Genomic DNA, 12,710 nt, shown 5'->3' with positions numbered 1-12,710 from the left:
AGACCATTACTCCTTGTTCTGTCATCTGCTACCACTGAGAACAGTCTAGATCCATCCTCTTTGGAACCCCCTTTCAGGTAGTTGAAAGCAGCTATCAAATCCCCCCTCAATCTTTTCTTCTGCAGACTAAACAATCCCAGTTCCCTCAGCCTCTCCTCATAAGTCATGTGCTCCACCCCCCTAATCATGTTGGTTGCCCTCCGCTGGCCTCTTTCCAATTTTTCCACATCCTTGTAGTGTGGGGCCGAAAACTGGACACAGTACTCCAGATGAGGCCTCACCAATGTCGAATAGAGGGGAATGATCACGTCCCTCGATCTGCTGGCAATGCCCCTAACTTATACAGCCCAAAATGCCGTTAGCCTTCTTGGCAACAAGGGCACACTGTCGACTCGTATCCAGCTTCTCGTCCACTGTAACCCCTAGGTCAGTGGTTCCCAAACTGGGGTTCGCAAACCCCTGGGGGTTCGCAGAACATTACAGGGGGTTCACCAGAAAAATTTCACTAATGGCGGACTGAGGACCCTGGGCATTGGAGACAGCAGGTAGGACCCGGTTGCAGGGCAGACACCCCGAGCCCCAGGGAGAACGGGGCTGGGCAGTTGGGGCTGGCAGCCCAAGTCCCAGCGGTCAGCAGGGAAGCTGGCAGCCCAAACCCCAGTGCTCCGCGTGGGGCTGACAACCCAAGCCCCAGGGAGAGCGGGGCCGGGCAGTTAGGGCTGGCAGCCCGAGCCCTGCCCCCGTCAGCGGGGGAGCTGGCAGCCCAAACCCCAGCGCGGGGCAGACCGCCCAAGCCCCAGGGAGAGCGGGGCCGGGCAGTTGGGGCCGGCAGCCCGAGCCCTGCCCCTGTCAGCGGGGGAGCCGGCAGCCCAAACCCCAGCGCTCCCCATGCAGGGCTGGCAGCCCGAGCCCCAGAGAGAGTGGGGCCGGGCAGTTGGGGCCGGCAGCCTGAGCCCTGCTCCCGTCAGCGGGGGAGCCGGCAGCACGAACCCCAGCGCTCGGCGCGGGACTGGCAGCCCAAGCCCCAGGAAGAGCGGGGCCGGGCAGTTGGGGCATCCATCACACTGAGGAAATTTAAACTTAAATCCCTGAAAATATTCATTTTTAGGAGGGGGTTCACGAGATTTCACAGTTTAGTGAAAGGGGTTCGCGGGCTGTTAAAGTTTGGGAACCACTGCCCTAGGTCCTTTTCTGCAGAAATGCTGCCTAGCCATTCGGTCTCTAGTCTGTAGCAGTGCATGGGATTCTTCCGTCCTAAGTGCAGGACTCTGCACTTGTCCTTCTTGAACCTCATCAGATTTCTTTGGCCCAATCCTCTAATTTGTCTTGGTCCCTCTGTATCCTATCCCTACCCTCCAGTGTATCTACCACTCCTCCCAGTTTAGTGTCATCTGCAAGCTTGCTGAGGGTGCAGTCCACACCATCCTCCAGATCACTAATGAAGATATTGAACAAAACTGGCCCCAGGACCGACCCTTGGCACTCTGCTTGATACTGGCTGCCAACTAGACATGGAGCCATTGATCACTACCCATTGAGCCCGATGATCTAGCCAGCTTTCTATCCACCTTATAGTCCATTCATCCAGCCCATACTTCTTTAACGTGCCAGCAAGAATACTGTGGGAGACCGTATCAAAAGCTTTGCTAAAGTCAAGGAATAACACATCCACTGCTTTCCACTCATCCACAGAGCCAGTTATCTCGTCATAGAAGGCAATTAGGTTAGTCAGGCATGACTTGCCCTTGGTGAATCCATGCTGACTGTTCCTGATCACTTTCCTCTCCTCTAAGTGCTTGAGAATTGATTCCTTGAGGACCTGCTCCATGATTTTTCCAGGGCCTGAGGTGAGGCTGGCTGGCCTGTAGTTCCCCGGATCCTCCACCTTCCCTTTTTTAAAGCTGGGCACTACATTAGCCTTTTTCCAGTCATCTTTTGTCTCTCACCTGGTCTCCACCAACAATGACAGCCTGAAAGGCCTGAACATTTCTCCTAGAATGTGATTCGATCACACACACATGTGCACATTTGGCATTCCACCTACTAAGGGCCAGTGGTTCACCCACCCACTACCCATGGTATTAAAAACCATGAAACAAATATACTATATTCCATATCCAAAACCAGCAGTTGCTTGTCTAGACTGAAACTTAAGTTTCTTACCAGTTCCACTTGCCCACTTGGGTGGCGATTTTCCATCTGACATAGCAGCTTAATTGCTTTGTGCTTGGGCTGCATACTCCAGTATAAACTGACTTCTGTGGCTTTCTTATGTTCTACAGAAAGGTCAGAGGGGGGAGATGGATGAACTGCCAAAGGGAAAGATAAGTTAGATTCTGAAAAACTTGAACTCAAGCACTTTCAAAATGTCTTCACTGAGCAATAAAAGTGATTACAAGGCTGAGTCTAGGATTTCCTCATTACATCTCTCCCAGTGGGATTCCAGGCAGAGGGACATATGTATTAGTAAAAATAAGTGATGCTTTTAGAAATTGGGTCTTTTATTGTTTATCTACTGCTCTGGGGGCTCTGAGCCCCAGAAATAGTTCACTGGACTAGGAGCCAAAGACTTGCAGTTCTATTCACCACTCTTCTATTGACTGAATGTGAGCAGGTCAATTAAACTTTCTGTGGCTCAGTTTCTGCATCTGAAAAATGGGCCTACTGCTATTCATCTTTCCTTGTTAAAGTCCTTTGAGATCCTCAGATGATATGTGCTCCATAAGTAGTAGTAGACTAGATGGTGTCCAAATCTGACCCTTGAATGCTTCCATTATTGATACTGCAGAGCTGGAAATGTTGGGTGTAAATTTGGTTTTGCTTTTTTTGCTAATGTTTTTAAAATCAGCAAAAAATCTACAGCAAATATCTGTAGCGATAGAAAAATGGCAGGACTTGCCTAAAAAGACTGGTTAGAAGAGCACTCAAAACGTAAAGCTTTATACCATCAGAAAGAAACATCTAGTATTGTTACAAGAAGCACCTACAATTCCTAGAACTAAAAGCAGTTGAAGAAAGAAACTCATTTTCTTGTGTTTTCAGTGTGTTTCCTTTATGCATTTGAGAGCACTTTGTGTATAGTCAATTTTTCTGCTTTACTTACGGTAAATTGCTCTTCTTGTCTCATGCACTAGCATGACGACACTACTGTCATCCACTGCTCATGGGTGGCATGCCTCACTCCCTCAGACTCTGTAATAATGTGTTTACCACTCAAATGTCACTCATTATGAGGGAATCATTCAGTCTAGTCTCAAAGTTATGTCCATCCCACACAAATTTGGTGTCCTCTCCCTTTTGTTTTTGAAGATTTACATCAGAAACATGCAACTGTGAAACTGTGGTGTCAAAGTTCTATACGCCAAAGGAATGATCCCACAGCACTTTGTTTCCTGAGTGGCTCCTTTTTTTGGGCCCCTCATTTGGGCCCTTTGTTGCACATCACTCCCCACATTTGGACATTTGGCAGATTCTGAGGCCACAAAAGGGATAATTTTGATCACTTAGCTCTCAACCTGGAGATCAGACTGTGTTCATCGGTAACAGCAGCTGCGAAACTGAAGAGGGAGCAGGCAAGTGTGGGCACAGAGAAAATGGGAATCAGTGCAAGCTGGGAAGGAACAAACATATTTCTATCTTTAAATCTGAGAGAGGTTTTCAGACAATACTGCCTCATAGAGAAAAAGGAGGGGTGGCCCCAGAATGTTTGCTGGTGGTGATCTTCAGCCTACCCAAAAGAACCTTCAAAACATCAACAAGGAGCAGAAAAATCCTTACCTCTCTGAGCTACATCAAGGACAAAATTAGCACTTCTCTCTCCTAGAGGGTTTTGGGCAGTCAGTGTTAAGTTGTATATCATCTGCTGGTCTATCGCCCAAGAACAATGGATGGGTTCTAGATACGTTGCTGTTTCTTGGTAGCACAATGTTTTTTGGGAAAACCTTTCAAGAGAAAGGAAAAAGACACTGGTTTATTTTTCTTTGGTTTAAAATCATAAATGCTGCAGAAGTGCAATAATGGATTCAGAAACTGTGATGCCTACCTAGAACAGAACTAAAACTTAAATAAAAATACAGCTATTGTATATGCATAATTCTGTATCAACAAAGGTAACAAATAGTAATTTCTATTATATTTTAAAAGAACTGTGGTATAAAGGAGGGTACCCAGGAATGGTTTATTTGAAAAGCAAAAAGCTTTCAGAAGTTGGTAAGCAACTGTGGCTGATTATCTAATGAGGTTGGGTGATCTAATACTTCTTTCTTGTTTCATGGGCTGACTGTTCATGCCACTCAATATTCTGCAGGAGAACTGTGGGGATAGAGAATTGGATGAATTCCCAATGTTCTTGCTGTTGACCACAGAAAAATTCCATGGGAGGTAAATACTAAAATTCTGACCAATTCAATTCTAAAATGGCTTTATGCAAGACGGTTCAGTAACAGCCCATAAGTATTTTCAGTACTGTTGGCTTTTCAGCAGAGGTTAAGCTGTTATACAGTGTCCTGAATGGATTGAACTCACATGCACAAACTTACTCATGTCTATAACTGTTTGTAGGATCCAGGCCATAGAACACTGATGCTTTCCAGACTGTCCAATAACAACCCTAATCTTAGGCAGGGCTAGAAGTGAGAAAATGAGTGTGGCTCACTCTGATTAGAGAGCTTGGCTCCTGGGCTGTCTCTAACTACCACAAGGTGGTGGGAACAGAATGAGCCATCCAGCCCTTTTGACAAAATAGTGAGTAAAGGAGAATATATTTCTAGGACTCACTTGGACGTTCAAAAAGCTTTGACAAAGGCCCTCACAAGAACCTATTAAAGAAAATCAGTCAGTCCTGGTTAAGGAGGTAATTTATTAGTGTGATGGATCAGAAACTGGTGAGGAGAGAAAACGAAGAGTGAGGCTAGTTGGTCAGTTTACAACATGAGAAAGTGTTAATGGTGGGTGCTCCAAAGTTCTTTGCTGTAAACCTTTGTTGTTTGAATGTATTGCTTAATGATCTGGAAAAGGGTGCAATTTCTTATAGCATACAGAGAAAAATACTTTAATAGATTCCAAGGGCAGAAGAGACCATTAGATCATCTTGTCAGACCTCCTGTATAGCACAGGCCATAGAACTAATTTAATCAATTGAGAAAACTTACCTTTCAAACAAGAGGTATTTTGTTGAATGAGGCCCATAAAGATACGTATTTTCTCCTGGATTCCAAGTACAGGTTAATGTCTTCATGTCCCGAGTGTCACAGGAAAGATCTTTAGGCTCATAAGGTGGTTCTTGTAATTAAAACCAAGGAGAAGATCAACATGACAAATGTAGCAACAGCTACATAACATTTTTGCCTTTAACTAACGATTAACATGTACAAAGCCTGGTTGACTACAGGCATTATTATTTCAATTGCACTCAAACAAAGACCACCTCAGAGAAGAAAGCAGACTAAAATGTATTGTACTCTGAAAGATCACTGTACTCCAAACATGTTATTTATGTAAAATAATGATCTTTCCAATGTTTAGGGCATCACCCAACTTAAAATTTACTTCTATACTTGGAGGGGAAAAGTTTTATGCTATGCTAGTATTGTGCACATTCAGGCTGAATTCTTAGGAGACCATGTTCGACCAGAAGAAGAGCTGTGTAAGCTCGAAATCTTTTCTCTCTCTCTAATCTTGTACAATAAAAGATCTCACCAAGCTTGTCTGTGGTTGTTAATTCAGTGTTGTTGTAGCTGTGTGAGTCCCAGATAGGGTGACTAGATAGAAAGTATGAAAAATCAGGACAGGGGATGGGGGGTAATAGATGCCTATATAAGAAAAAGCCCCAAATATTGGGACTGTCCCTATAAAATCGGGACATCTGGTCACTCTAGTCTCAGGATATTAGAGGGACAAGCTGGGTGAGGTAATATCTTTTACTGGACCAACTTCTGTTGGAGAGAGAGACAAGCTTTTGAGCTTAGCCTCAGACCTGAAGAAGAGCTCTGTGTATGTCTACACTACAGCAGCGCATCTGCACTGATGCAGCTGCACCACTGTAGCGCTTCTGGTGAAGACGCCTTAGCGAGAGGCGGTAGTTATGTCCGACGAAGTGCTGACCACACGGGCACTTAGATCAGTATAACTTGCGACACTTGGATATGGATTATTTACACCTCTGAGCGATGTAACTTTTACCGAAGTAATTTGTAGTGGAGACATAGCCTGGGAAATGTATTCAGAGTGTCACAGCTAAATACAAGGTAGAACAGATTGTTTAGCATAAGTAGTTAACACATATTTCAAGGGACTGTTCAAGGTGAAGTGGCCTGTTAACACCCCTCCAGCTGGAGGAGGAAGGCAGCTGCAGGGGAAAGGGAAGGGAGGGTAGTAGATTACTGTAATAAGCCATAAATCTAGTGTCTTTATTCAGTCCATGATTTTTAGTATCTACCAAAGTTATTAATTTAAGCTCCCAGGTTTATCTGTTTGCTAAAGCATTAATAGGTCTTGGGATTAATCCATGAACCTCTTTTAGTCAAAATCTACTTGCACTCTTTACACTTGAAAACAAACTTTTCTTCTCTGGAATGTGTAATGCGAGGACACAGTCGGAGCCAGTTCCTCAGCTGGTGTAAATAGGCATAGCATTGATCCGGTGGCCTCTGTGGAGCTAATTTATAGCAGTTCAGTTCACCCCTTGAACTTTACAATCCCTCCCAGCAACAGAAAGAGACCCTAAGCAAAGTGTGTACTTACTGCCCACAAAGAGAAGTGTTGCACTGTAATTTTTGCTTCCTTTACCAGAGATGTTACAAAAGACAGGAATGCCAGGTATTTCTGCATGCAACACCTTATTCATAGTAATCACCATGTTTCGCTGGCTTGTGTTTGAGTCTGGGTAATAATAATCAGTGTAATTAAACAAAATATTCAAAATTCGGCTATCTTTGCCTCCAATGCAGCAAAAAGTGACATTTGAGCCTTCCTCTACAACTTTATCTTCTGGGAAGATGTATGGTGTGTTGTCATCTGAAGTATCTAGGCCTGCAAAATACAAAAGAATAAATCTTTTCATTTGAATGTTCTTTCTTTATGCTGTGGAGTCTCTTGTGAACAGTCTACCCCATGACTAGATAGCTGAGAAAGCACTAGGGTAAGTTTTTTTCAAAAGGGTGCTCAAGATAGGTGCCTGTGACTTTGAATGCATAACTAGGCATTTGCACACATCTGGTAATTGTACCTCAACTATCCACATGCAAACATCTATTTGTACACCCTCATGTGATGTTCTCCCACTTCAGTCCTACTTAAACCTGTAAGATATAAAACTTAAGTGGTGCATGAGCCTTTGTACAGTGGTGAATTTCACCCCCTTGGACCTGATCCAGAACCCAGCGAAGTCAATGGAAAGGCTCCCATTAACTTTAGTGGGCTTTATATCTGGCCTCTAATGCGGGATTTGTATATACGATTTTGCAAAGGCAAGCTGGGATGCTATGTGTGAACATTTGTTCCTTAATGACCAGGAAATGTCCAATGTTAATTCATAAATGGATCCCTTATGGCTTCAGTCTAACTAGAATAAAAAGATTTCATCCATTAAAAAGTGAGTTTGAAAGGCTTTTTATCTGCCAAGACCCAAGTTAAGGGCCCTGTGCTTCTCCTGCCACATTTGGTAACATTTCTAGTATCTAAATCCAAGCAGGACCTGTGCGAACCTGAACCAGTGCAGATAGTAGTTCCTTAACTAAACCGTTTAGTCATCCTTTCAAAACACATTTTTAAAAGTCATGTAAGTTCACCAAAAATGATGCTCTTCCAGTGAAAACAGTCAATCTGAAAGAGCTAATCACTGCCTTGTATTCAGTCAATTTTTCCTGTGTTCTACGAATACAGTTCACAGAAGTTCATTCAGAAATGACATTACTAGTTGGTTTATTACTAGTGTCTCTTGTCCTTAATATTAATTATGATTGCCAGACACAAACCTGTGAGAAACTAGTTAAGGTTATAAGTCTGTATCAAAACTTAAAAAAACAACAACACTTACTAGAGAGCTGTAGTTGAAATCCTAACCCCCATCCTCATCCCTTCCACCCCTCCCCTAATTAAATGATAAAAATGTCTAGAAATTCTAAAATTAAGGTTACCTTTTTTCAAAAATGTGGAAATATTGAAATACAGAGTTAAGGGGTGAAATCCTGGCCCTAGTGAAGCAAATGGGAGTTCTACCATTGACTTCCATGTGGCCAGGAGTTCACCAAGGCAGCCTAAACCATTGTGGCTCTAAGTCCCAGAAGCCTTATAATAGAAACCTTTGTGGCACCTTAGAGACTAACAAATTTGTTAAATTTGTTAGTCTCTAAGGTGCCACAAGGACGCCTCCTTGTTTTTGCTGATACAGACTAACAGGGCTACCACGCTGAATTAGAAACCTTGTTATAACCTTAGCTATAGAGAGGCTTCTGTCTGTTCATATTAAACTAGTACATGAATGCAGAGCCAAATCAACAATTGTGCATTAGGGAAAAAAAATATAAACTTCAGAGAAACATTAATACCGGTAACTCTTGGTTCTCAGTATTAGTTTATATGAATACTACAGCCTGATGACAGTGAAGCAAGAATCACCGGTGGTTAATTTATGCCCCACATTCACAGAACACATGATGCTGTTACAAAGTTGAAATTGTTGAAGTGATTCTGCACTGAGTCCAAGAATTATTATGCAACAGCTTCCGAAGAGACATTGCCTTCCTAGAAGAGCCCTAATCAAATGAACAAGTTGGACTTCAGTGGTAAGGATATTATAGCTTCCTTGTTTACTACAGCAGCATTGCAAAGGACATTCCGGATATACCACAAAGTAGGACTAAATTTATCCTCAAAGACTAAGGCCTTGTCTACACTGGCACTTTACAGCGCTGAAAGTTGCAGCGCTGTAAAGTGCCAGTGTAGACAGTGCACCAGTGCTCTCCCAGCGCTGATGCCGCGACTACACACCCACGTTAAAGCGCTGCCGCGACAGCGCTTTAACGTTGCTAGTGAAGACATGCCCGCAGGCTGTGTCTACACTGCACTTTCATCGTTAAAACTTTTGTTGCTCAGGGGTGTGAAAAAATTATTCCCCAAATGACAAAAGTTTTAATGATGAAAAGCACCGGTGCAGACAACACTTCATCGGTGGGAGACGCTCTCCCACCAACGAAGCTACCACCCTCCTTGTTGGGGGTGGTTTTATTTTGTCATCAGGAGAGCACTCTCATGGCAACAAAGAGCGGCTACACCATGGTCCTTACAACGGCGCGGCTGTAGAGGCACACTGTGCTGCTGTAAGGAGCGTAGTGTAGACATAGCCCAAGAGATCCTGGAGTTGTACAACTCAATTGCCTTCTAGCCAGGTATAAAAAGTAATTTATCTAACTTTACTGAAACTAAAACTGAACATATTTTAAATACATGATTTAATATAATCTGGATTAACAGCATTAAAAGTTTCCTGTAAAATAAAACCATCATATAGCATGAGGTTTTGCTAATTAACTTATTCAATACTTACATTTCTCATTTCCTTAAGTAGAAACCTTGAAATTAAGAATGCAGGTAAGAAACCTGCCATTCAACCAGATGCCCAAAACATGATAACATTCTCATCTCATATAGTCTTTTGTTCTTTCAGAATAAAAACCACACTCTCAAAACATATAAAAGTCTATTTTAAATTTAACTCCATTTATTGTGATCAGAATCCTACTGACTTTATCCATGTGACTAGTCCCAGTCGACAAAGGCTGCAAGACTGAGCCCTTTAGAGGGAATTCCATGCATACACGTTTGTTTTCTAAATAAAGTTAATGAGATCTGTACCACTTTTCACAGTTTTACTACTTTTATGCCAGGATTGGTGTTAGTGAGCAGGTTGTCTCATACTTTATACTTTGCAATTGTATTGTAGTTTTCATCTGCGGATCTCAAAGCACTATACAAAATGTAATCAATCTTCATTATCTCCTGTAAGGAAAGTGACCCTTGTTCTATCTATGCTACAATTGGATAAAGGGAAGCACAGGAAGGTGAAGCATTTTGTCCAAGGTCGCATAGCAAATCCGTGACAGAGCTACGGAAAAAAAGCAAGCTATCTTTCTTCTCTGCTTGTATACAGTAATACTCTATCTGTTTTAATTTGCTGACTACAGTTTTTCTAATGAGATTAAACAATAGTTGGAAGTTCTATCATTTTTCTAGGACAGTAAAAACATTAAAAACAATGCACTAAATGAAACAATTGTTCAAACCTAGAGGAAACTAGGGTGATAAGTAATAGCTAACGTGAATTTGTCAAAAACAAATCATGCCAAACCAATCTAATTTCCTTCTTTGACACGTTTACGGCCTATTCTATAGCGGGGAAGCAGTAGACACAATATATCAGGAAGGTTTTTGGCACACTCCTACATGACATAGTCCTAAGCAAACTAAGGACTGTGGTCTAGATTAAATTACTATAAAGTGGGTGCACAACTGGCTGAAAAACTATACTCAAAGAGTAGGTTTCAGAGTAGCAGCCGTGTTAGTCTGTATCTGCAAAATGGTTTGCTGTTAAGATGGGAGGATGTATCAAGAGGGGTCCTGCAGAGGTCTGTTCTGGGGCCAGTGCCATTTAGTATTTTCATTAATGATTTAGATAATGAAGTAGAGAGTATATTTATAAAATGTGCAGATGCAACAAGCTGGAAGGGGTTGGATTGGAAGACAGGATTAGAATTCAAAATGATCTTGATAAACTGAAGAATTGGTCTGAAATCAACAAGATGAAATTCCATGAAGACAAGTGTGAAATACTTCACTTAGGAAGAAAAGGATCTGGGGGTTATAGTGGATCACAAATTGAATACAAGTCATCAATGTGATGCAGTTGCAAAAAAGGCAAGTATATTGGTATGTATTAATAGGAGTGTCATATGTAAGGCACAGGAGGTAATTGTCCCATCACTGGTCAGTACTGTGTCCAGTTCTGGGCACCACATTTTCAGAAAGATGCGGACAAACTGGAGAGCGTCCAACAAAAATGGAAAAAGGGCTGGAAAACTGTGTGAGGAAAAATTGAAAGAACTGAACATGTTTATTCTAGTGAAGAGAAGGTTGAGGGAGGAGACCTGATATCTGGTTTCAAATCTGTCATAAAGAGGACAGTGATCAATTGTTCTCCATACCCACTGAAGGAAGGACAAGAAGTAAACATTCTAGTTTGCAACAAGGAAGATTTAGGCTAGATATTAGGAAAAACTTTCTAACTATAAGGATGTTCTTGTTCGTCCTTCGAGTTTGAAGATGACCATGACATTACTGATTGATTTGGTTTCTGTGAACACATGATTGTCTGATCAGGGCAATTTGAGCTTTGAACTGTCTGTAGCACACTGAACAAGAGATGTCACTATGGGTTACTTGATTAACAGTGGACATGCTGCTGTTGTGAGATTTATGCTGCTGGCACTTCTGCTCTGCCTCAGTAGTTCTCCTCTACTCAGACTGGTGCTCCAGTATGGATGAGACTTTGCCAGGTAGATGGTCATGATCATGAGGAAGATCTTCCCAAAACTCTGTTGAAATGCCTCAAAGACAACTTCAGGGAGTCTTTGAAAAATTTCTTCTGGCCTCCCTGAGAGCATTTTCCCTACTTTAGTTCACCATAAAAGATCTTTGGCAGTCGCTCACCTGACATTCTGGTGACATGGCCTACTCATCTCATCTGTGATTTCATCAACAGAGTATGGATCCTTGGAATACCTGCCCGTATGAGAATCTCACTATCTGGAACCTTGTCTTGCCATCTTAACCTCATCAGTTTCCTCAGACAGCCCATGTGAAAGTGATTCAGCTTCATAACATGGCATCTATACACCATCTAGGTTTTGCATGCATACATCAAAGTTGCAAACATGATACCTTTGTAGACCTTCAGTTTTGTTCGTTGATTAATCCCTGTGCATTCCCACACATTTGCACATAGTCTGCCAAAGGCCACACTTGCTTCGGCAATTCTGGCATTGGTTTCACTATCAATGTGAACTGCATGTGACAGTGTACTGCTGAGGTAGGTGAACTTGTCCAATGCCTGGAGGGTTTGGACATGCACTGTGATAATAGACTCTACATAAGGCTTTTTTGGTATAGGCTGGTACGTCACTTCTGTCTTCTTGATGTTGATTGTGAGACCAAAACTGTAAGGATAGTTAAGCACTGGAACACGTTATCTAGGGAGGCTGTGGAACCCCTGCCATAGGAGATTTTAAGAACAGGTTAGACAAACACTTTTCAGGGATATGCTAGGTGTACTTAATCCTGCCCCAGCACAGCGCTGGGGGGTGAGGCAGGAGGGAAGGTGGAGGAAGACTAGATGACCTCATGAGGGCCCTTCCAGTCCCACAGTTCTATGGTTCTATGAAACAAGTACAGTAGAACCCCATTTATCCGACCCTCCCTTAGCAGGCTCTCTGCGTTTACTGAACAACCAGGACTCCAAGGCCAGAAGCGGGTGATCTCTCCTGTGGCCACTAGATGATGCTGCAGCATCACATTTTCCCATTCTCCGGTTTATCCTGATTTTTGCTTGTCTGATCTAGCCCAATTAGATCAGATAAACGGGGTTCTGCTGTATTAGCAGTATATTCTAAAATGGTCCACTGATGTTGCATAGCCACTGCTGACATGAACTCCAATAT

The 12,710-nt window shown here is 42.6% G+C and overlaps 1 protein-coding gene across 1 annotated transcript in view; it reads right to left on the bottom strand.

Moving 5' to 3' along the window:
* OSMR (oncostatin M receptor) overlaps positions 1-12,710 on the bottom strand; it is a 51,320-nt gene that overhangs the window by 14,490 nt on the left and 24,120 nt on the right. The window contains exons 5-8 of the mRNA XM_024198978.3: positions 6,742-7,029; positions 5,151-5,280; positions 3,778-3,941; positions 2,164-2,309 (exon numbers count right to left, since the gene is read on the bottom strand). Coding sequence (XP_024054746.2) covers positions 2,164-2,309; positions 3,778-3,941; positions 5,151-5,280; positions 6,742-7,029 — 728 coding nt within the window. The remainder of the gene's footprint in view (positions 1-2,163; positions 2,310-3,777; positions 3,942-5,150; positions 5,281-6,741; positions 7,030-12,710) is intronic.

This window comes from Terrapene carolina, unplaced genomic scaffold (genome assembly GCF_002925995.2).
Source record: "Terrapene carolina triunguis isolate 2854851 unplaced genomic scaffold, T_m_triunguis-2.0 Scaffold69, whole genome shotgun sequence".
In the NCBI taxonomy this organism is placed as follows: Eukaryota; Metazoa; Chordata; order Testudines; family Emydidae; genus Terrapene; species Terrapene triunguis.
This window is presented reverse-complemented; position numbering and strand designations above follow the sequence as displayed.